The following is a 25,163-nucleotide window of genomic DNA, read 5'->3' on the forward strand; positions in this document are numbered from 1 at the left end:
CTGTCAGAGGTGCCGTCTTTCGGATGAGACGTTAAACCCGCTCAGTGAACGTAGATCCCATAGCACTATTTCGAAGAAGTGCAGGGGAGTTATCCCCGGAATCCTGGCCAATATTTATTCCTCAATCAACATCACTAAAAATCAGATTATCTGGTCATTATCACATTGCTGTTTGTGGCAGCTTGCTGTGTGCAAATTGGCTGCCATGTTTCCTCTATTACAACAGTGACGACTTTTTAAAAGTACTTAATTGGCTGTAAAGCACTTTGGGACGTCCGTTGGTTGTGAAAGGCGCTATTTAAATGCAAGTCTTTCTTTCTTTTAGATCTAGTCTATGCTCTACTTGCTCAATGCCAATTCTAAGTGCTCAAATTGTTCCGTTGACAGATATAATTGGGGTTCAAGAGGGACAGGGTAGAGAGTGATAATGAATTAGAAAAAGCAACACCAGCCACTGGGCAAACTGCTTCACCTAGAAGATTCCTTCATCCGCCTGTTCCAGTGGGCTTTAACTATCCCGTGAGTTTCTACGCAGAGTATTTCCAGAGTCCAGGCCTTAACGAACAGCACCAAATGATCAGCTGTTCATTCATCTCATTGCTGCTTGTGGGATCTTGTACGCAAAGCACTCTTGTTTTTCTACATACTAGGCTACTGCATTTCAAAGTAATCACTGAGTGAAGGCCTTTGAGTAACAAGCTAAGAAGCAACAATAAATGTAAATCTTTCTTATCCTGTGCCCTCAATGGTTATCTATGTCAGTGATGTAGATGTAGCCTGTGAGATTCTTTAAGTTGGCCCTCGAATTTCTGCTGGTTCCGTCTTCTTTGCACTTGTGTGCATAACCGCCTTCAGCACCTTCAAGCCTTTTAAAGTTGCTGAGCCTGGGGGACCGGACAAGGCTGTTCCCAGATTGATTAAATCCACCAGTCAGAGAAGCTTTTCCAGGTCCAGGAACTTTAGAGAGCTGAACCACTCTCTCCCACTCGGCGCTGCTTTGTCTGTGTGTGCAGCAACCGGGTCGCAGGCTTCAACTGTCAAAATGATCGTCGGTCATCTACAATATTCTGAAAGGTCCTTAATCTTCACTGACTTTGTTGATGGCAAATTCAGCCTGGTAAGCTCCAACTTCAACCAAGGCCAGTGAAGGCAGTGCACGCTGAGGGTGGGCAGTTTGGCGAGGAAAGGGGACATTACTTAATGGCAACAAATCAGACCTTATAGTCCGAGCTGAACTCAAAGTAACCGAAAATCTCAGGGTTTACTTTTATTTTTTGCATTACAGTTAATCCAGTCTAAGAGGTGAATTTATACTCAAGGGTTAAAAGGCCAAAAAAAGACACAAAAAGGAACCAATATGAGAGGAGCACCACAATGGAAAAATGGAGGGGTAAAGGAGGATGGGGCTCATGTCGTGTAGAGCTTGCAGTACTATGTTTCCCACTCTCTGGTTCTGCCACAGATATCCTGCCCCATCTCCGAAGGGTTAGATAGCCCTGACCTCCACTGGCCAAACCCCAGACACAGTAGCAAATCAACTAGTTGAGATTTAATTCTGCCATCATAGCAACTGTGCAGAACACCATCCCCAACACCCCCCATAGAAAGGAAACACACATATCCATGGTAAACGTAAACTCTTCCTTTATTGACAAGCTACTGTATAATACTTCAGAAAAACAAGAGTGGATGAGTATCACATTGCTGAACACACAGTGAACATGCACGTGCATGTTAGAATGGACTTGTAAAGTCTGGACAATCTGGGTGGCGAATATGTCAACTGGTAGTCAGACAAACACGTACCCCTCTATCTGTGTGATACCTCTGCTGCCAACCCCTTTAATTCAACACAAGTCACGATCACACTGAGCTCAGCCAGCTGCACAAATACATTCAAGAGTTGGGGGACGGGGGGGACAGGCAAGAAAAATCCACTTTAAAAAGCTTTTAAAAAAGGACAGGAACACCCAACAAGGACGGGGATAAATTGGAACAGATCTCATGCCTGAATACAAGCTCAGAGTTCAAACCACAGTCTACATTGGAATTCAAACTCTTTCCTTCACTACAGAGCAGTAAGATATTCCGTCTCCTTGGGCAGAGGGAGAGGAAACACAAGGCAGCGTGCGCGCACACACACGGAAGAGTGAAATCAGTGCTGCTTGGCCTGATGTAGATCTTAGCATCATTCCTCAGCGTGTTTCTGACAAACAATGGGGGGGGGGGAATAATCAAGAAAGGGTCGAGTAACTAAAAACATTTAACCATTAAAAATGTACAGATTATCACCAGCCAAAGAAACAGGAAATTCATAAACTAACAAAAAATGAGTTGTAGTGCGTTAACACAGCCAGCCAAACATAGCTGGGCCCCCCCCACCCCTTCTGAACAAACACACAAGGTTAGTCTTTTGAAGCAAGTACGATGCAGGTTTAGCTCTGGTAACTGCACACACTTCAGAACAGCAGAATGGGAAATGCCCCAGCACGTGTGTTCATATTAAGTCATTTGCTGCTCATTAATGAATCTAAAACACAGAAAACAGCCCACAGCTGTACAGTAACTGACTGAGGGCACTGTACTGGGGGGCGGGCACAGGGAAGGCAAATGTTAAAATACATGGGGAGCCAATCAATCATAAGGTGTGCCCGTTAACAGAGGCAAGTTATTTAGGACATTTACAAAAGGAAGTTCTAATGTTCTCCTCACTGGTCCAGGCCAGGCTCGTACAACTCATCCCTCTTGGTGCGGAAGGAGAGTGGATTTCACTTCTACCCCAATATTAACTTGAACACAAGATCACAGGGATGTACAAAATACCTACAGCGTGCAGACTGTGGGGCCACCAGCTGACCAGCGATACCCTGCGGCCGAGCTGCCAACATCAAGGACATGGTAGGAGTGACGAGAGTTGGATCACGTCAAAACAGGTAACTTAAAACCAAAATAAGTGACCCCCGCTCCTAATAAAATGACACTGCTACAGCTACAGCTGCCCAAGGGGTGTCCTTGATCACCAGCCCAGAGAGCGAGACTACCGGCAATTGGTCCGAGCCTTCAACGGCCTCCAAATCGGTTGAGGGAAGGATTCCTGCCCAAAATTCATCCCTCAACCAATAGCAAATGAACTAGCCTTTCATCTCACACTTGCTATTGGAATCTTGCTGTGCACTTGGTGGCGGCCATCTTTTCCTACCGAACAGTTAAAACTCACTCCAAATTCGAATGTGAAATGCTTCAAGACATTTCTGAGAAGCAATAAGGCACCACATTAAAAACCAAGACCTTTTTACAAATCTGTATCGCGATGGGACGTTGAGACAAAAACTGGTAAGAGGCCACCACACTGGACTGTTGCTGGCAGCAAGGTTTCACGCTGGAGGTCATACCTGAAGGGAACACATTACTGCAGCTTGGAACTTCTGTTGGGATTATAAAGTGAGGTGCAGCAAAACATTTCCCACTCTGTGTTTCGTTCCCCATGTCAAACAGGCAGAGATCATTCATCTGGTGTTAAACCATGCTGTTGTATCACTTACCACTGCTTGCGACATTGCATGCGCTGAATCTAAAAATAAAAGGCCTCATTAGCAGAGTACTTCAGTAAAAATAAATGACACTAGAGCCTGGTTTCAAACTGCACAAAGCGATGATAATTTGAGAGGTTGGATGGATGGAACAGGAATGTTTCTCCCTCCGATCCAGAGCCTTAGCATTACACAGCGGAGAGAGCAGCACATTCGAGTTTGATCGCTTGTGCGGACAACACCCAGTGCTTTCCCAGGGCAGAAATACCCCACTCAACAGGTAACATCTCAGTGAATGAAACCCTCTCAATAATACACCTTTAACTGTGCCACCAGCATCACCTCTGGTTGGCTGTCTGCCTATCTGATGGCACGGATACAAGGAGGAAGAAATCCAAGCCCAGGACCACTCAAGTTGTGGACAAAGGTCAATACTGAAACTCTGCATACAGCGGCCAAGGTGCTCATAAGGGTCTCGGTAAAGCGTAATGGAGAGTGGGTGAAGTTTTGAATCCTGTCCACTGCCCAGCAGTACAATTACAGAACCCGTCCTTCCAAACCGGGCTCGTGTCTGGAGACCATCTTGAGCTGTGTAACAGTAAGCGGGTAGAGCTGGGCCATTGGCAGCAACAGGAACAATTTGAGATTAATTCAGACGACGAGCATCAGACAAGCAGAGTATCACACAACACTAAAGCGTATGGGTTTAAGTGCAATTCTACCCTACACAGGGCACATATACTAAACAAGTCTAGTGACTAGAGATACTTATGATTCCTATTTAATTTAAAATGTGAACAAAGAGGGAAATACTAGCAGTGTGAAACCTAGTTGCTTGGTGTAGCTTGTGATAGTCAACACTACGCCCCCAATAAAGTGGGGCCGTGCCAACAGTGGACATCAACATCGCGCTAAAAAGGTCAAACAGTGTAGCAAAAAAACCTCTTCAGTTTTGGAAACTAGTTGCCCTGAACAAACATTAGGACATCACCAATTGCGTATCAAAGTGACTTTATAGCAGTTACATTTAGAAAATAAAAGGAGCTGTGCAGGCATCGAGGCAATCTGCAATACATGCTCCCACTGAAGACACCAGCCCTGTCAGAGTCTGGTGAAGGGACGGCCCATACCCACACAACAAAGACACTACCAGATCCTCTTATATACACGGCAACGCCGCTCTGCCAAGTCATCTTACAAATGCATTTACAGAACACAAATCAAATCTCCTACCTGAACCACTTACACCACTTAAAACAAAGTGACTTCTGATACAGAAATTAGGACGGCCAGTTTAAATTTAGGCCTTTTCCTCCTCCGAGGATAGCTTCATACAAGGAATGGAAATATATAGATCTATACAGGGAAAATACATCTCAGAACCCAATGATCGTACAAGTCAGTGTACACAGCGCAGCATAAAGTGACTGCCCCACAGGAGACAAGTAAAAGCTAGACTCTACACCTTGGAACCACAACTGATTGGTGTGACAGAGAACCATTTAACATCCTTGTATTTCGATGTTTCCAAGAATTTTATCTACACTAACTGCTGGGGACGAAGTGCTTAAATAGGCTGCACAAAAGGACACTTTCTCCTTATCCACCCTAAGGAACAAGGAATAGCAAGGGGATTAAGTTCCATCTCTTAAACGCAGCTTGCGAGTTCAGAGGTCTGCACAAAGAGTTGTGATCAGATAGGACAGGATACAGAGAAAAACGAAGTAAAAACGTAGCACACAAGTGTGATTGAATCTAAAGCAATGTAGTATACAAACCAAACTCGGCCCAACTCCCTGCTGTGACCAAGTGTGGGAAGGAAAGGGGAGAACAGAAAAGATGGGAAGGTTCTGCATTTAATCATTCAGAGCAGTAGCTCCATCAGTCAGTGACCCCCCTCCCAAGCCACCGTCAGGCCCCTTATTGGAAAGTTGAGCCCTTCCCCGCTCAGCCCAAACTGAAAGCCAAAAATAAGGTGCAATGTTTACCCTAATGTGCCAGGTTTTATGGACCAGTGAATTAGTATTCGCTGACCTATAGTTTGGTCAAACTAAAAAAGCCGAGTAAGATGGAATGGCGAGTGCTTTTAAAGGGCAAGTGTGAAATGGAAACCACCTTCAGGAGGTTGAACAGCAGGTTCAGCGAGGTGCTCACTGTGTGCCAGTCAAGTTAACAAGCATCAGCTTAAAGTGCTTTTTACAATAACCAAAGTGCTTAGGGAATCCTATGCTGGTTAGCATCTGGCCTGGGTTTTCCCAATGTCGACTGTAACTCACTCTGTCTAGTGGGTCATGAGTGGGAAACCCAGGCTAAATTGTCTCGGTCTCCAAGTCAGTTGTACCACTTTAAGCAAATGTAGGTCCAACAGGTTTACTTCTACAGTTCAGCAAATACGTTCTGGGTCACTCCGGGGCTCGGCCCCGGGGCTTGGCCCCAGGTCGCTCCGGAGCTCGGCCCCAGGTCGCTCCGGTGCTGGGTCGCTCCGGCGCTCGGCCCCGGGTCGCTCGGGGGCTCGGCCCTGGGTCGCTCGGCCCCGGGTCGCTCGGGGGCTCGGCCCTGGGTTGCTCGGCCCCGGGTCGCTCCGGGGCTCGACACGAGGAGGCAGAAGAAAACCTGGAATTTTTGCACTTTTAAATAAAGTGGGGTTTGTGGAACAAGTAGTAAAATTTGGTCTCAACAAATACAAGGGGTGGGGAGCAAAAATGTCAATGAAAGGTTACAAGGGTAATACCAAGGCGAGACTTTTTTGGGGGCTGGGAACGGAGTGTAACATGGGAAGAGGCAGCATCTCTGAAAAATAAACCCAAGTGTCTGGATGCAGTGAACCATCCAAAAGTGGCTCAACCACATAGTTTCTGGAATATTTGTGTGTTGCATGGTGTCACCCAGAGAGAGAGAGTGAACGAGAGAAAGAAAGTGAGAGAGAAAAATATCTGACGGTCGGTCTCATTTGATGACTGATTCAGTCCCTTTGTGTGTGACACTGACCCCTACTCCCATTATAGAACAACTGTGTCTGAAGAGAATACTCTCCCCAACACTCTGCCCCCACTTTCAACTGTCTTTCAGATTTGTGTTGACATGGCAGTTTAGTTTTGGGAGGGGCAAGGGATTCGAGTTAGCATCGATCTCCAACAAATCCCACATCGAGTTTCCTTTCTATTTAGCTGTGGAGAGTCAGACTGGGACTGGAATGCTTGGGAGTTTCCCACGCCCGCCCCCACCGCCACAAGTGCTTCGGTTTAACATTCAACTTGAGGCTGCATTTGCCGCCGGAGGCTCAGAGAGCGCCGGTGCAGCTGCTGCATCTGTTGCAGCCGCTCTCGCTGCCGGGCCAGGTTCTGCGGCATCGGGTACCTCTGTGCCCCGTACAGGTACCGGTAAGGTACCCTCACGTGGCAAGCGGTTGCCCGGCACCGTGGCTGGGGCATGGGGGGCAGCAACATCCAGCGCTTCCTCTCCGAACAGTAGCGGTACGCCTCCTTCCGGTACTGCTTGTCCATGTCGTCACTGTTCTTCCAGCCGCCGATTATAAAGACATCGTCGCGAAAGTAGCAGATCGCCGCCCCCTCGATACTCAGCACCTCGGGCGGCAAGCTCTCCAGGATTTCGTCGGCCGTCATGTTGGAGATTTTCTGCTTGGCTTCACCATCCGTCATCGGGTAACACTTGGGGCAGCAGGAGGCCGTGTGGTAAAAGTTTGTGGTGGCGATGGCCATCTGGAAGGCGCAGTAGTTATCGAGCAGTGGCAGAGACTCCACGTCCTGCCACTGCCTCGTGTCAGTATCGTACTTTGCATTTACAGTCTCCAACCCATCCTCGTTATCGGTGTCCACAGGAGTGCGAGCGGTGACGTACACAAAACGATCTTCCACGCTGATGGCTTTGACGTCTCGTAATATTTTGGGGGCCGACTCCAGGTGGTGCCACCTGTCCTGTTCGGGTTCGTAAACGTCAACGTCTTTGAACCCCGGGCTGAAATTCCCATGCCCCCCAATACTGTACAGGTTCTGCTTCACTGCCGAGAGGCCGAAGGAATGCTTCCTCGTGATCAGGTTGTTGACCTGCTCCCAGCTGTTTCTATTTGGGCTGTACCGCTCCACAGTCTTTGCAAACCCAGGCTCCATGGAGCCAGCCACGTACACGTGGGATTCGGTGATGGCCATAGCATGGCCGTCTAGGTGGTTGTGAATGTGGGGGAGATTCACCCATCGATCTTCGTCAATGAAGTACCCTACGCACTCGCTCAGGTAATCCCCACCCTCCGACACCCCGCCCACCACCATGATGATGTCCATGTTCTGCCCGAAGCGAGGCTGGAAGGACACGACATGAGAGGCCCAGTGATCCAGGTTGGCAGGCTGAAGATTCTCTGACCTCAGCGCGTGACCTTCCACCGCTTCCGAAACGAGCCGGAGGCAGCTGGCGTTATCAGCCACTAGCCGCTCGGATTTGATGATCCGGGTTAGGTAAGTGGGCTTCATCTGAGGTAGCCGCAGGAGCTGGAACAGCTCCTCAAAGTGCTTCTCCCTCTCCTCTGGGTTCCGCTGCACCCACTTCACCACGGCCTCAAACAAAACTTCCTCAGAGTCCACCGTGATTTCAGAGTCCGACAGCCAGTCCCTGACCAGGTGGAAAGGCAGGGTGTAGAACTCATCATCCTGGACCACCTTGGAGAAGTCCCTGCGGATCATGTCTGCTGCTTTCAATGCCAGCTGGTCCAGGGAGTACATGTGGGCCAGACTGTGAACTGCCACGCAGTTGGTGAGGTTCAGCTTTTTCTTCAGAAACTCCCCACAGAATTCCTTCAGCTGGAGCAAGAGGAATCTGGAACAAAGAAATGGCAGTTTTGGAAAATCTTGTAAATGCCACTAATGGAGAGTACATTTGAAAGCAAATACGGCACATGCAAAACATTTAATAAAAATGATTAAAGTTACCACATAAACTTTATATTGCATGAAATGAAATAGGGGGTAGAGACCATCACCCGAGGTGGTTTCATTCCACACCTCTGGAAAGTAGGACCAGAGACATAAAAAGAAACGAGTGCAAAGTTAATTGGAGGCCCTTGAACAGGGAGTGGTGAGAAAGTTGGCAGTCTAGTGGCAACATCTGCTTGGCTTCAAACTGAAGTGGCTGCCACAGGGAGAGCTGCTGTTAAATTCTGGCAGTGAGCGTGCAGTAATCCTCATTCAGCCAGCGGTACAATGTCTGGCCCGAGCAGATCCTGCCGCAGCATCAGTGAGGTCCATGGCCAGAACAGCAACTACACACTCACACTTTGTTCCCAAATTTGGGAAAAAAAGGGGATATGGAGATCACACCACAGAACCACTTCTACCGGAAGCAATTCCACAATATTAAAACGAGGCATCAAAAAAAACCACGCTTCATGTTTGCGGTCACAGCACCAACATCTTACACAATTACAGCCTCCTCATCCTCTCTGCTGCCTTTGATAATGTTGATCACTCCAGGCTCCTCAAATGTTCCTGGGACTAGGGACTAGGGACAGGGTCACTGGCAAGGCTGGGAAGCTAAGCAGAGCCAGGCCTGGTTAGTACCTGGAGGAGTGACCATCAGGGAAGACCAGGTGCGGAAGGAGCCCCGAGGAGGGGCGGTTGGTGAAGGGGTCACGGAAGGAGCCCCGGGAGGGGCGGCTGGTGAGCAGGCCCGGGCGTTGGGCTGAAGATTGTTGGACAGGAGGAATGGTGGAAATGGAATGGCGGCGCGCACAGACGCAGCGGCTTTGCTTCTCCCAGGACGGTGCTATTTACGTTTAATGTTAATGTTATTTGTACTGGACTCATGGGAGCTTGCAAGATCACATTTCGTTGTGCATTGTACAATGACAATAAAGTTGAATTATTATTATGTTTCTCTGCCACAATAATTTCACATGTATACTAATGACGCCCGAGGCCAGCTCTACCTCACTACCTCCTCTATCCATCTCACAAACTGCCGCTACCATCTTCAATCGCTTATCCAACATGAAGTATATAGAGCTAGGACACAGATCAGCCATGATCTCATTGAATGGCAGAACAGGCTCGAGGGGCTGAATGGCCTCCTCCTGTTCCCAAGACCTGAACGAGCCAAACCCTCCTCCAGTTTAATGGGCAAACCAAAATCATGCTCTTCAGCTCCCTCAGATACCTTTATACTTCCAGCCTGGACTCCATCTCCTCTCCTTGGCTGCCACTTCAGGCTTAGTCCAGAGACATGGAATCCTGATGTATGACTTGATCTAGAGCTCAGCTTCCTCCCTCACATCCAATCTGTCACGAAGACAGTTTCCTTTCACCACTCAACATCATCTCTTCCTACCCCTATCTCTTCCCCTCAAAACTCTGATCCACACTTGTCACTCGTGTTGTACTTCAACTTTCTCTTTAGTGGGCTTCCCAGCTTCTACCATCCGTAAACAGTAAGTAATCCAGGATTCTATGACCCATGCTCTCACACACAATGAGGCCTCCTTGTCAAGCTCCATGGGCTTCCCAGGTCTCAGAGAATCAATGTTGAGATTCTCTATCCCACCACAGCTTTGTGTCCTCCTGCACACCCTCCATCCCATGCCTTCTCTGCTCTCGGCTACTTTCCACCATCAGCAACTGCTCTTTCAGTCATATTTGGAACTCCCTCCCTCAGTATCTTCATCTTATCAACACCTCTCGGTCTCAAGAACCTCTTTAAGACCCTACTTTTTATCTGTCCCCTCCTGATCGCCTTGTTTCATTCTCCCTCCTTGGACTTGGTGTCTAATCGCTATCCACTATTCTGTAGTGTTTCAGGGCACCCTTTGTAATGTCATGAACACTGCAGAAATGGAAGCAATTGTTGTAGCAATAAAAGTACACAGCCAACAACAATTGCACCTTTAATGTAGTAAAACATCCCAAGATGCTGCACAGGAACGATTATCGAGCAAAATTTGACTCTGAGCCACATGAGGAGATATTAGGACATGCAACCAAAAACTTAGTCAAAGAGGTAGGTTTTAAGCAGTGTCTTAAAGGAGGAGAGAGAGGTAGAGAGGATTAATGGGGGCAATTCCAGAGCTTAGGGTCCAGGCAGCTGAAGGCACGGCCGCCAATGGTGGAGCGATGAAAATCAGAATAAAAGAGGCCAGAACTGGAGGAGCGCAGAGATCTCAGAGGGTTGTAGGGCTGGAGGAGGTTACAGAGATAGGTTGGGGAAAGGCCACGGGAGGGATTTGAAAACAAGGATGAGAATTTTGAAATCGAGGCGTTGCTGGACCGGGAGCCAGTGTAGGTCAGTGAGCACGGGGGGGGGGGGGGGGGGGCGGGGGGAGGATGGGTGGACGGGACTTGCTGTGAGTTAATCAATCAATCAGTCAGTTAGTACACAGTTAACTCATTGAAACATATCAGATTCTGAGGGGGATTGACAGGGTAGATGCTGAGAGGTTGTTTCCCCTGGCTGGAGAGTCTAGAATTAGGGGGCATAGTCTCAGGATAAGGGGTAGGTAATTTAAGACTGAGATGAGGAGGAATTTCTTCACTCAGAGGGTTGTGAATCTTTGGAATTCTCTGCCCCAGAGGGCTGTGAATGCTGAGTCTTTGAGTATATTCAAGACAGAGATCGATAGATTTTTGGACTCTAGGGGAATCAAGGGGTATGGGGATCGGGCGGGAAAGTGGAGTTGAGGTCGAAGATCAGCCATGATCTTATTGAATGGCGGAGCAGGCTCGAGGGGCCGAATGGCCGACTCCTGCTCCTAATTCTTATGTTCTTATGTATCAGGCACTTGTCACTGTGACCCTTCAGGTTTATCTGCTGACTGCACTGCCCATAGGCAACTGAAGCTTCTGACGAAGGGTCATCGACCTGAAACGTTAACTCTTGTTTCTCTCTCTCTACAGATGCTGCCTGATCTGCTGAGTATTTCCAGCATCTTCTGTTTTTATTTATTGCAACTGAAGCTAGATTAGACTAAGGGGCAGCCTGCCAGAGACATCACAGGAAGGGCAGAACAACACAAGATCTTAAGTTTATTTTTTTAAATAAGGGTCATATTGTATTTTCAATAGGAAGTTACAGAGCACAGCACCAAATAGCTTTATGTCATGTCAACTTCAAAGCAACAGTCCCACGACATCACTCAGAGGACGTGTTTCTGTGAATTCTCACAAAAAGGGAGGAGTCTATACTTTTGATGTCCCAGTTACTAAGTTTTATGCTCTCAATTTTCTTTCTCTGCTCTGCTGAAGGTGCTGATGCCTATTGGGGTATAAATCCACAGGCATTGGCCATTCCCATTCCCTCTGCATCAGAGCTGAAACACTCGACGTCCACACCCCCCTACACTGTCTAGCAGGGACTATGGGATAGCAATCAGGAACACAAACTCCAACTCATTTTTCTCCTCCCTAGCTCAGGGACACTCAGTCGATTGTAGTGTCTCTGCTACTGCTTTATCTCCAATCAGCACCGAATCTCCCCCTACAAACCTTCCATTTAAAAAGGAAGAGACAGAGAAAGAGAAAGGTAAAATGTAAAACTACACCACGCAGCAATAAATTAGGTAACTGCTCCATACGGAGAGCATGGATTCGCAGCCGTGTGATTAAAGTTGAGTCCAACTCACCTCACCTACTTCCAAGCTGAAGTTTGCTTTTAATCAAACTAATTTTGGCTTTAATTGTGATCAGCGGGAGTTTTGTGGGATTCTTCTCTTCAGGAATAGAGCAATGCTTCTGGGATCCGGCTGTAAAATTCAGCACACTCAGCTACCCATTACTGTCTGTAACTCCCAATCGTTTACTAAATGCTAGCGGGATTTTGCACAATGTTAAAGAGCGGTCAGCTTTCCGTTTTATCAATGCTACAATAGCCACTGCTCATCTCTCACTTCCAACGCACTGCCTGAAATACTCTTCCTCCTCCTGGTTGAAATCATAACTCACACACATCTGCTGCTCCAACTCATTTTTTCCCAGCATCTCAAGCTCCTTACCTCCTTCAGACTGCACTTTCTTCTCCAATCCATAGCTTTTTAATATATAAACTTGATGTTCCCTACACACTCGATCTGCCTGGTCTTCTTGCTTTGATTGCAATCTCGGGAGTGTCCTGCACTGAGAGCATTACCCAGGTTTCTCAAAGTTAAGCAACAACAATTCCCAAATTCATCCCATTGATAGCAGATAGCAGTTGATATGCTAGTTCCGGTAATGTTTATTAAATGATTTGTGATGTAAATTTGCACATGATGTCTTTTTTAAATTTGCAGTTTAGATAAGTCCTCACTCATGACAGCCCTCTGCTCAGTCTGGTGAAATGAGTTATTTGGTGCTGCAGCAGATTTTAGCACCTCCCACAGCACCGAATACAAAGCTTAGGACACCGAGACACTGTCTAGTCACCATTTAACCCCGACCCTGCTGAATCATGCAGCGTGCAAGGTTTTGTGTTTTTTTTTTAAATAAAAGGAGCAGGGACTTGAAGCAAGTTGCACACAGCTGCTAGTGTCCTACTACTGCAGGGGGCTGCCTCCAACCAACAGTAATAAGGAGTGACAGAGCCACTCATAAGTGTACAAATGTCCCACTTTAACATTTACAACTATGGGCAAATTAAGATGACAGTTTAGTACTATATAAACCATTGTTAAGCATTAAAAGGGTTGCACTGCCCTTAATTCCAAATGCTCAATGATCACAGAGCTCCCATTTCCTAGGATTGTTCTGCAATCACCACATAACAGTGATTGCATCTCAGAAGATGATTAACTGGATGTGACATGTTTTGGAATGTCGAGGAAATAAACCACTACACAAATGCAACTTGGTTCTTTCTTTACCACAACGATTGCCATGTCTGCATCCTCACTGCCCTGATCCCTGCCACCCAATGAATGCACCACCTGGCGTGTGCTGCTGCTAACGAATTGCAGTCCTCAGGTGTCCCCCATTCCCACTGTCCAATGGCTACTGAGCCCCCATTCCCACTGTCCAATGGCTACTGAGCCCCCATTCCCACTGTCCAATGGTCATTGAGCCCCCATTCCCACTGTCCAATGGCTGTTGAGCCCTCATTCCCACTGTCCAATGGCTGTTGAGCCCCCATTCCCACTGTCCAATGGTCATTGAGCCCCCATTCCCACTGTCCAATGGCAGTTGAGCCCCCTTTTCAACAGCAACATGCATTTATATACCACTTTTAATGTAGTAAAACGTCCCAAGGTGCTTCACAGGAGCGATTATCAAACAAAATTTGACACTGAGCCACATAAGGAGATATTAGGGCAGATGACCAAAAGCTTGGTCGAAGATGTAGGTTTTAAGGAGTATCTTAAAAGGAGGAGAAAGAGGTAGAGAGGTTTAGGAAGTGAATTCCAGAGCTTAGGACCTCGCCGGCAGAAGGCACGGCCGCCACTGGTGCAGCGATTAAAATTGCGGATGCTCAAGAGGCCAGAATTGGCAGAGCGCAGAGATCTCCCGGGGGTGGGGGTAGGGCTGCTTAACTGGGAGCCAATGTAGGCCAGCGAGCACAGGGATGATGGCTGAACGGGACTTGGTGCATGTTAGGACACGGGCAGCAGAATTTTGGATGCAACATAGAAAAATAGGAGTAGGCCATTCGGCCCTTCGAGCCTGCTCCGCCATTCAATATGATCGTGGCTGATCCTCTCTCTCAATACCATATTCCCACTCTCTCCCCATAGCTCTTGATGCCTTTTGTGTCTAGAATGACCTCAAGATGAAGCTTAGCTTGGGGTCAAATACAACACCAAGGCTGCGAACAGTGTGGTTTAGCCTCACGACAGATGTTACGGAGAGGGATGGAGTCAGTGGATAGGGAACCAAAGACAATGACTTAGGTCTTCCCAATATTTAGTTGGAGGGAATTGCTGCTCATCCAGAACTGGATGTCGGACAAGCTGTCTGACAATTTAGAGACCATGGAGGGGTTGAGAGACGTGGTGGTGAGGTAGAGCTGGGTGTCATCAGCGTACATGTGAAAACTGACGCTGTGTTTTCAGATGATGTCACCAAGGGGCAGCATAAGGAATAGGAGGGGCCAAGGATAGATCCTTGGGGGACATCAGAGGGAACGGTGTGGGAGCGGGAAGGGAAGCCATTGCAGGTGATTCTCTGGATACGACGGGTAGATAAGATCCAATTCAACAGCTGAAAAGCCCCTCATTGCCTCTGTCCAATGGCTGAGGAGCCCCCGATCCCCACCGCTCAAGAGCTGGAGAACCCCTGATTCCAACCAATAGCTGTCAAGCCCTCCAATCCCCCAGTCCCATGGCTGAAGAGCCCCCATTACCAATGACTGTCCAGCTCCAATTCCAACCAATAACTGTCAAACACCCGATCCCTGACCAACAGCTGTCCAGCCCCTGATTACCCTTATTCCGACCAATAGCTATCAAGCCCCTGATTCCAACCAATGGCTGCAGAATACCCATTCCCCCTGACCAATAGCTGTAGAGCCCCCAATCCCACTGACCAATAGCTGCCGAGCCCCCAATCCCCCTGACCACCTGGAGCTGGAGCACGCGGTGTCCACCGGCGCGCTCGATCACTTTCGTGACCGGTGGGCGCCGCGGGGACTGGAGTGCATAATTGGGCTGGAGAACCAAATTTTAATTTGATTATTAAGGTTTATTTGGAGTTTTATTGGTTTATTTACAGTTTTATAGTTTATTTAGTTTTTATTTGTCTAAATTTATGGGTTCACAAAAAAGAGGATCCCCCTGACCACTAGCTGCCGAGCCCCCGGTCCCCCTGACCAATATCTGTCGAGCCCCCGATCCCACTGACCAATAGCTGTCGAGCCCCCTAACCAATAGCTGTCGAGCCCCCTAACCAATAGCTGTCGAGTCCCCGATGCAGCTGACCAATGGCTGTCGAGCCCCCGATGCAGCTGACCAACGGCTGTCGAGCCCCCGATCCCCCTGACCAATGGCTGTCGAGCGGGACTCGGCGGCCGGAGGCGCTCACCTGTCGGCCAGCTCCAGCACCTCATGCACGGTGCCGGTGCAGACGCTGATAGCGCCGGTGTACATATACTGGATGACGGCCTCCACCGTGTCAGGCTCGGGCCCGGGCTCGGCGCTCCACTTGCGCATCTCCACCCGCTCCGAGCGCGACTCCTCGAAGTTGCCGCCGAGCAGCGGCTCGAAGTAGTCAGTGGCGGCGGCCAACACCGAGCGGTGGGCGCGGAACTCGCGGCCGCCCACCGCCAGCGTCAGGTCGCAGAACAGGCCCCGCTTCCGCTGCTCGTTCTGGCGGCGGGACAGCTCCAGGCAGTGGCTCTTCGACTCGAACTGCTCGGCCTCGCCGTCCGCCTGCTCCGGGGCCTCCGCCGCCATGGCGCTCCTGCGCACGTCACTGAGCACACGTCTTTCGTACGTCATCGATCAGTGTGCCCACCTCTTTTACACGTCATTAATCATAGTACACACCACTTCCTTACGTCACCGAGACCTGCGCTCTGCATGTCATCAATCACTGTGCACTTCTTTCCCCCCTCCATCCCATTCAATGCAGCTTGTCCTCCAAGGGGACCAATCAGGTATTAGAAAGGCCGGCTGGAATAAAAGTAGATAAGTCACCAGGAGCGGATGGGATGCATCCAAGGATGCTGAGGGAAGTGAAGGAAGAAATCGCGGAGGTACTGGCCATAATCTTCCAATCCTCCTTAGATACGGGGGTGGTGCCAGAGGACTGGAGAATTGCAAATGTTACACCCTTGTTCAAAAAAGGGTGTAAAGATAAACCCAGCAACTACAGGCCGGGCAGTTTAACCTCGGTAGTGGGGAAGCTTTTGGAAACGATAATCCGGGACAAAATTAACAGTCACTTGGACAAGTGTGGATTAATTAAGGAAAGGCAGCATGGATTTGTTAAAGGCAAATCGTGTTTAACTAACGTGATAAGAACATAAGAAGTAGGAGCAGGAGTAGGCCATACGGCCCCTCGGGCCTGCTCCACCATTCAATAGGATCATGGCTGATCCGAATCCAGACTCACGTCCACTTCCCTGCCCGCTCCCCGTAACCCCTAATTCCCTTATCAGCTAGGAAACTGTCTATCTCCGTTTTAAATCTATTTAATGTCGCAGCTTCCACAGCTCTCTGGGGTAGCAAATTCCACAGATTCACCACCCTCTGAGTGAAGAAGTTTCTCCTCATCTCAGTTTTGAAAGGGCAGCCCCTTATTCTAAGATTATGCCCCCAGTTCTAGTCTCACCCATCAGTGGAAACATCCTCCCCGCATCCACCCGATCAAGCCCCCTCACAATCTTATATGTTTCGATAAGATCGCCTCTCATTCTTCTGAATTCCAATGAGTAGAGGCCCAACCTACTCAACCTTTCCTCATAAGTCAACCCCCTCATCTCCGGAATCAACCGAGTGAACCTTCTCTGAACTGCCTCGAGAGCAAGTATATCTTTTCTTAAATATGGAAACCAAAACTGTACGCAGTATTCCAGGTGTGGCCTCACCAGTACCCTGTATAACTGCAGCAAGACTTCCCTGCTTTTATACTCCATCCCCCTTGCAATAAAAGCCAAAATTCCATTGGCCTTCCTGATCACCTGCTGTACCTGCATACTAACCTTCTGTGTTTCATGCACCAGGACCCCCAGATCCCTTTGTACTGTAGCACTTTGGAGTTTCTCTCCATTTAGATAATAACTTGCTCTTTAATTTTTTTTGCCAAAGTGCATAACCTCACACTTTCCAACATTATATTCCATCTGCCAAATTTTTGCCCACTCACTTAGCCTGTGTATGTCCTTTTGCAGGTTTTTTATGGCCTCCTCACTCACTGCTTTCCCTCCCATCTTTGTATCGTCGGCAAACTTGGATACGTTGCACTCGGTCCCTTCCTCCAAATCGTTAATATAGATTGTAAAGAGCTGGGGTCCCAGCACTGACCCCTGCGGAACACCACTAGTTACTGATTGCCAACCCGAGAATGAACCATTTATCCCAACTCTGTTTTCTGTTAGATAGCCAATCTTCCACCCATGCCAGTATATTGCCCCCAATCCCGTGATTTTTTATCTTGTGCAGTAATCTTTTGTGTGGCACCTTGTCAAATGCCTTTTGGAAGTCCAAATACACCACATCCACTGGTTCCCCTTTATCCACCCTGATTGTTATGTCCTCAAAGAATTCGAGCAAATTTGTCAAACATGACTTCCCCTTCGTAAAACCAAGCTGACTCTGTCCGATTAAATTATGCTTATCCAAATGTCCTGTTACTGCTTCCTTAATAATGGACTCCAACATTTTACCAACCACAGATGTTAGGCTAACTGGTCTATAGTTTCCAGCCTTTTGTCTACCTCCCTTTTTAAATAAGGGCGTTACATTAGCAGTTTTCCAATCTGCTGGGACCTTTCCTGAATCCAGGGAGTTTTGGAAAATTACTACCAATGCACCCACAATCCCTACCGCTACTTCTCTCAAGACCCTAGGATGTAAGCCATCAGGTCCAGGGGATTTATCCGCCTTAAGTCCCATTATTTTACCGAGTACCACCTCCTTAGTGATTTTAATCGTGTTTAGCTCCTCCCCCCCCCATAGTGATCGAATTTTCCGATGAGATAACAGAGAGGGTTGATGAGGGCAATGCGGTTGACGTGTACATGGATTTCCAAAAGGCGTTTGATAAAGTGCCACATACTAATAGGCTTGCCAGCAAAGTTGAAGCCCATGGAATAAAAGGGACAGTGGCAGCAGGGATACAGAATTGGCTCAGTGACAGGAAACAGAGAGTAGTGGTGAACAGTTGTTTTTCGGACTGGAGGAAGTATACAGTGGTGTTCCCCAGGGGTCGGTTATAGGACCACTGCTTTTCTTGATATATATTAATGATTTAGACTTGGGTGTACAGGGCACAATTTTAAAATTTGCAGATGACACAAAACTTGGAAGTATAGTGAACAGTAAGGAGGATAGTTATAGACTTCAGGGAGACAGAGACAGGCTGGTGGAATGGGCGGGCATGTGGCAGATGAAGTTTAATGCAGAAAAGTGCGAAGTGATACATTTTGGTAGGAAGAACGAGGAGAGGCAATATAAACTAAAGGGTACAATCCTGAAGTGGGTGCATGAACAGAGAGACCTGGGGTATGTGTGCAGGTTGAGAAAGCGGTTAAAAAAGGATACGGGATACTACAAAAGCAAGGAAGTTATGATGAACCCTTATAAAACACTGGTTCGGCCTCATAAGAACATAAGAAATAGGAGCAGGAGTCGGCCATTTGGCCCCTCGAGCCTGCTCCGCCATTCAATAAGATCGTGGTTGATCTGCTCTTGGCCTGAACACCACTTTCCTGCCCGCTCCCCATAATCCTTAACTCCCCTGTACTCAAATATCTGTCTATCTCCGCCTTGAATATATTCAATGACTCCACCTCCACAGCTCTCTGGGGTAGAGAATTCCAAAGATTCACGACCCTCTGAGAGAAGAAATTCCTTCTCATCTCCGTTTTAAATGGGCGACCCTTTATTCTGAAACTATGCCCCCGAGTTCTAAATTCCCCCACGAGGGGAAACATCCTCTCAGCATCCACCCTGTCAATCCCCCTCAGAATCTTATGTTTCAATAAGATCCCCTCTCATTCTTCTAAACTCCAATGAGTATAGGCCCAACCTGCTCAACCTTTCTTCATAAGACAACCCCTTCATCTCAAGAATTAACCTCGTGAACCTTCTCTGAACTGCCTCCAATGCAAGTATATCCCTCCTTAAATAAGGAGACCAAAATTGCATACAGGATGTGGTCTCACCAGCACCCTGTACAGTTGTAGCAAGACTTCCCTACTTTGATACTCCATCCCCCTTTGCAATAAAGGCCAACATTCCATTTATCTTCCTAATTATTGCTGTACCTGCATGCTAACTTTTTGTGTTTCATGTACGAGGACCCCCAGATCCCTCTGTACCGCAGCATTCTGTAGTCTCTCTGCATTTAAATAATAATTTGCTTTTTTATTCTTCCTACCAAACTGAATAACCTCACATTTTCCCACATTATACTCCATCTGCCAAATTTTTGCCCACTCACTTTAACCTATCTATATCCCTTTGTGTCGCCCTCACCACTTGCTTTCCCACCTATCTTTGTATCATCAGCAAATGTGGCTACAGTACACTCGGTCCCTGTATCCAAGCCATTAATATAGATTGTAAATAGTTGAGGCCCCAGCACTGATCCCTGTCGCACCCCACTAGTTAGTTTGCCAACCTGAAAATGACCCATTTATCCCGACTCTCTGTTTTCTGTTAGTTAGCCAATCCTCTATCTATGCTAATATATTACCCCCAACCCTGTGAGCTCTTATCTTGTGCAGTAACCTTTTATGTGGCACCTTATCGAATGCCTTCTGGAAATCCAAATACACCACATCTACCGGTTCCCCTTTATCCACCCTGCTCATTACATCCTCAAAGAACTCTAGTAAATTTGTGAAACACAATTTCCCTTTCGTAAAACCATGTTGACTCTGTTTGATTGTCTTATGATTTTCTAAATGCCCTGCTACTACTTCCTTAATAATGGATTCCAGCATTTTCCCAATGACAGAATATTGTGTCCAATTCTGGGCACCGCACTTTAGGAAGGATGTGAAGGTCTTAGAGAGGGTGCAGAAAAGATTTACGAGAATGATTCCAGGGATGAGGGACTTCAGTTACGTGAATAGACTGGAGAAGCTGGGGTTGTTCTCCTTAGAGCAGAGAAGGTTAAGAGGAGATTTGATCGAGGTGATCAAAATCGTGAGGGGTCTCGACAGAGTAGATAGAGAGAAACTGTTCCTATTGGTGGAAGGGTCAAGAACCAGAGGACACAGATGTAAGGTGATTGGCAGAAGAACCAAAGGCGACATGAGGAAAAACATTTTTACGCAGCGAGTGGTTAGGATCTGGAATGCACTGCCTGAAAGGGTGGTGGAGGCAGACTCAATTGTGGCTTTCAAAAGGGAATTGGATAAGTACCTGAAGGAAAAAAAATTGCAGGGCTACGGGGAAAGGGTGGGGGAGTGGGACTAGCTGAAGTGCTCTTGCAGAGAGCCGGCACGGGCTGAATGGCCTCCTTCTGTGCTGTAACCATTCTATGATTCACTTCTCTCCCCCCGTTCCATTCAATGTGGCTTGTCCTCCAAGAGGACCAATCAGAAATCAGGTCTTTTTAAAAATTAATTCCTGGGATGTGGACGTCACTGGCAAGGCTGGCATTTACTGCCCTCGAGAAGGTGGTGGTGAACCGCGGCAGTCCGTGTGGTGAACCTCTGCAGTCCGTGTGGTGAACCGCTGCAGTCCGTGTGGTGAACCGCTGCAGTCCGTGTGGTGAACCGCTGCAGTCCGTGTGGCGAAGGTGCTCCCACAGTGCTGTTAGGGAGGGAGTTCCAGGATTTTGACCCAGCGACGATGATGGATCGGCGATATATTTCCAAGTCAGGATGGTGTGTGACTTGGAGGGGAACTTGGAAGTGGTGGTGCTCCCACGCGCCTACTGCCCTTGTCCTTCTAGATGGAAGAGGTCGCGGGTTTTGAGGTGTTGTCGAAGAAGCCTTGGCGAGTTGCTGCAGTGCATCTTGTAGATGGTACACACTGCAGCCACGGTGCGCTGGTGGTGGAGGGAGTGAATGTTTAAGGTGGTGGATGGGGTGCCGATCAAGCGGGCTACTTTATCCAGGATGGTGTTGAGCTTCTTGAGTGTTGTTTGAGGATTGAGATGTATGAAAGTATGAGGGGCCTAGATCGAGTGGAGAGGAAAGACCTATTTCACTTAGAAGAAAGACCAGAAACCAGGGGCATAGATTTAAAGTAATTGGTAGAAGGATTAGAGGGGAGTTGAGGAGAATTTTTTTCACCCAGAGGGTGGTGGGGGTCTGGAACTCACTGCCTGAAAGGGTGGTAGAGGCAGAAACCCTCATTGCATTTAAAAAATACTCGGATATGCACTTGAAGTGCCGTAACCTACAAGGCTACAGATCAAGAGCTGGAAAGTGGGATTAGGCGGGAGAGCTCTTTTTCAGCCAGCTCAGACACGATGGGCCGAATGGTCTCTTTGTGTGCCGTAAATTTCTATGATTCTATGAAAAGTAAAAGACGGGCGTTGCATTAAAAACTTCAATGAGTTTAAATAAAAGTTTAACAACTATAATTCAGCTTTAAATAATGGTCGCGTTTATTTCCAACACCAGATTTCTGATTGGTCCCCTTGGAGGACAAGTAGCATTCGTGCCACACAAGTGCCAGGCAATGACTATCTCCAACAAGCGAGAGTCTAACCACCGCCCCTTGACATTCAACGGCATTACCATCACCGAATACCCCCACCATCAACATCCCAGGGGTCACCATTGACCAGAAACTTAACTGGACCAGCCACATAAATACTGTGGCTACAAAAGCAGGTCAGAGGTTGGGTATTCTGTGGCGAGTGTCTCACCTTCTGACTCCCCAAAGCCTTTCCACCATCTACAAGGCACAAGTCAAGAGTGTGATGGAATACTCTCCTGGATGAGTGCAGGCTGTAACTAGTGGGGCGCCACAAGGATCAGTGTTAGGGCCTCAGCTATTTACAACCTATATTAATGACCTAGATGAGGGTCCGAGTGTAATGTATCCAAGTTTGCTGACGATACAAAGCTAGGTGGGACAGTAAGCTGTGAGGAGAACACAGAGTCTGCAAAGGGATATAGATAGACTGAGTGAGTGGGCAGTAAGGTGGCAGATGGAGTATAATGTGGGGAAATGTGAGGTTATTCACTTTGGTAGAAAGAATAGAAAAACAGAATATTTTTGAAATGGTGAGAAACTTTCAAATGTTGGTGTTCAGAGAGATTTGGGTGTCCTCGTGCAAGAAACACAGAAAGCTAGCATGCAGGTACTGCAAGCAATAAGGAAGGCAAATGGCATGTTGGCCTTTATTGCAAGGGGGTTGGAGTATAAGAGTAAGGAAGTCTTGCTCCAATTGTACAGGGTTTTGGTGAGACCACACCTGGAGTACTGGGCAGATTTGGTCTCCTTATCTGAGGAAGGATATACTTGCCTTGGAGGCGGTGCAACGAAGGTTCACTAGATTGATTCCTGGGATGAGAGGGCTGTCCTATGAGGAGAGATTGAGTAGAATGGGCCGATACTCTCTGGAGTTTAGAAGAATGAGAGGTGATTTCATTGAAACATACAAGATTCTGAAGGGGATTGACAGGGTAGATGCTGAGAGGTTGTTTCCCCTGGCTGGAGTGTCTAGAACTAGGGGGCACAGTCTCAGAATAAAGGGTCGGCCATTTAGGACTGAGATGAGGAACAATTTCTTCACTCAAAGGGTGGTGAATCGTTGGAATCCTCTACCCCAGAGGGCTGCGGAGGCTCAGTCGTTGAGTATATTCAAGACAGAGATCGAGAGATTTTTGAATATTAAGGGAATCAAGGGATGTGGGGATAGTGCAGGAAAGTGGAGATAAGGTAGATCAGCCATGGTCTTATTGAATGGTGGAGCAGGCTCAAAGGGCCAAAAGGCCAATTCCTGCTCCTATTTCTTGTTAACTCAGAGACCAGGTTAAATCCCTAGTTTTTTAATTTTTTTTTATCCATTCATGGAATGTGGGTGTCAGTGGAAAGGCCGACACTTATTACCAATCCCTAATTGCCCTTGGGTGAGCCACCTTCTTAAACAGCTGCAGTCTGTGTACTGACGATGCTCCCACAGTGCTGTTAGGGAGTTGCAGAATTCTGACCCAGCGATGATGAAGGAATGGTGATATATTTCCAAGTCAGGCTGGTGTTCCCATGCGCCTGCTGCCCTTGTCCTTCTAGGTGGTAAAGGTCACGGGTTTGGGCGATGCAATCGACGAAACCTTGGTGAGTTGTTGCAGTGCATCTTGTAGATGGTGCACACTGCAGCCACGGTAGGGCGGTGGTGGAGGGAGTGAATGTTTAAAGATGGCAGCTGGGGTGTGCCATCCTGGAGGTGTCATCACACGTCCTCCTGCCTCCAACCGCCCCCCCCAATCAAGCAGGCTGCTTTATCCTGGATGGTGTCCAGCTTCTTGAGTGTTGTCTACACCAAGTTAATTGATCTGAGCCACAGAGGGAATCACTAGCCTTAGCAGCCCTGGACCACTATTGTTGAGACAACTATTTAATTCAAAAAGAGGAGGACTAGGGTTATTGTCCTGGATTATTTCCCATGATCATCATATCCTGTTAAAATCATTTTGCGGCGGCGCTAAACACTACTGCCACGATCTCCTGCGCCGGCAGATCGTGACGTCAGTCGAGTGCGCAACGCCCCGGACCAGATATTGAGTGGCGCCCCCTGCCTTACCGCCTGCCGCTAGCAACGACAGGTTGAGGGGAGCGTTTTGTAGTCAGAAAGGAACTGGGGGAGCGCTATTTAAAGGCGACCGCTTCCTGCCTTTTTTGTTGGTGACATTTTTGCACCACGCATTCTGAGAGAGAGGAGAGAGAGAGAGAGAGAGAGACTGACTTCTGGAGAGATTCAACGCTGTGTGAAGGAGGTTTGAGTACTGAGCAGCACTTTGCAGGTTTATTTTGATTTGCTCTTCCTTGCTTCGCCAGCGCTTTAAGGTAGCGCCTTACTCCTCGACATTTGCGCCTTAAGACAGGTGTGTAGCGCCTGATTTAGCGCTCCAATCACCTCCAGGGGCGATAAAAGCCAAGTTTGCCGTCGGAGGCGATAATTAGCGCTAGGCGCTAAACTTTGCGCACGGCCGATAATGGCGCCCCAAACAGGGCGATACTGAATTTTTTCCCCCCTAGGCTTAGTGATTTTCAAAAGAACAACAGGCCACACGCAGCATTCGAGGAGGACAAAGAAGAATTAACCTCCTCAACTCTCCCAGAAGGAGGACCTGATCACCCTTGATTAAGGTTGTATAGCTTGTTACCTGGAAAAACTTGCGTCTTAATGTCAGTAAAATTAGAAAACTATTCTAGAATCCCCGTTGATGCCCCAATAAGAAAACCCTACATTGCAGATTGGAGTGCATCTCCAGAACCATTGCCACATTTTTTACATTCGTTTTCAAATAGTGTGCGAGAGGGAGGGGATAACAAAGCAGACACCCAAGTGTCCTGCATCACAGAGCAACAAGACACAAATTCCAGCTGCAGGCTCCCAGGTACCGAGTTCCAGGCCTCTGGCATGGAGAAATAGCAACAGTTTCCTCACAGGAGGTGGGTGGGAGGAAAGGAGGGGGAAATTAAGCATAGCTCCTTATGGCCAGCCTCAGCACAATGTAGAGAATATGCAAAACGATCATCCACTGAACCAAGTATGTGTAATACAGGGAGCCAGTGTGTAATTATGAAGCCCTGGTGGATGATTCCCAAAGTGTTCAACAACAATTATTTGTATTTATATAGCACCTTTAACATAGTAAAACGTCCCAAGGCACTTCACAGGAGTATTAAAAGAAAAACATTTGACACCGAGCCACAGGAGGATAAATTAGGGCAGGTGAGAGGTAGGTTTTAAGGAGTGTCTTAAAGGAGGAAAGAGAGGTAGCAAGGCGGAGAAGTTTAGGCAGGGAATTCCAGAGCTTAGGGCCCAGGCAACAGAAGGCACGGCCACCAATGGTTGAGCGATTATAATCAGGGATGCT

The 25,163-nt window shown here is 47.8% G+C and overlaps 1 protein-coding gene across 1 annotated transcript; it reads right to left on the minus strand.

The window, feature by feature from the left end:
- Window positions 1-1,627: 1,627 nt before the first annotated feature.
- klhl11 (kelch-like family member 11) lies at window positions 1,628-16,018 on the minus strand. The gene is made up of 2 exons (XM_085966108.1): window positions 15,512-16,018; window positions 1,628-8,357 (listed from the first exon to the last, which is right to left on the minus strand). Exons 1-2 carry the CDS (start codon window positions 15,925-15,927, stop codon window positions 6,773-6,775), a joined length of 2,001 nt encoding a protein of 666 aa, XP_085822234.1. The 5' UTR covers window positions 15,928-16,018; the 3' UTR covers window positions 1,628-6,772.
- Between the last annotated feature and the right edge of the window lie 9,145 nt (window positions 16,019-25,163).

This window comes from Somniosus microcephalus, chromosome 24 (assembly GCF_052327205.1).
Source record: "Somniosus microcephalus isolate GS21.2 chromosome 24, FLI_Smic_1.0, whole genome shotgun sequence".
In the NCBI taxonomy this organism is placed as follows: Eukaryota; Metazoa; Chordata; class Chondrichthyes; order Squaliformes; family Somniosidae; genus Somniosus; species Somniosus microcephalus.

What these genes read in the sequence shown, in the direction of transcription:
- klhl11 (XM_085966108.1), bottom strand. Translation starts at nt 15,927, where the DNA reads ATGACGTACGAAAGACGTGTGCTCAGTGACGTGCGCAGGAGCGCCATG. An exon ending in GTGCTGGAGCTGGCCGACAG is followed by an intron (nt 8,358 to 15,511) that starts GTGAGCGCCTCC and finishes TCTTTGTTCCAG; the next exon opens with ATTCCTCTTGCTCCAGCTGA.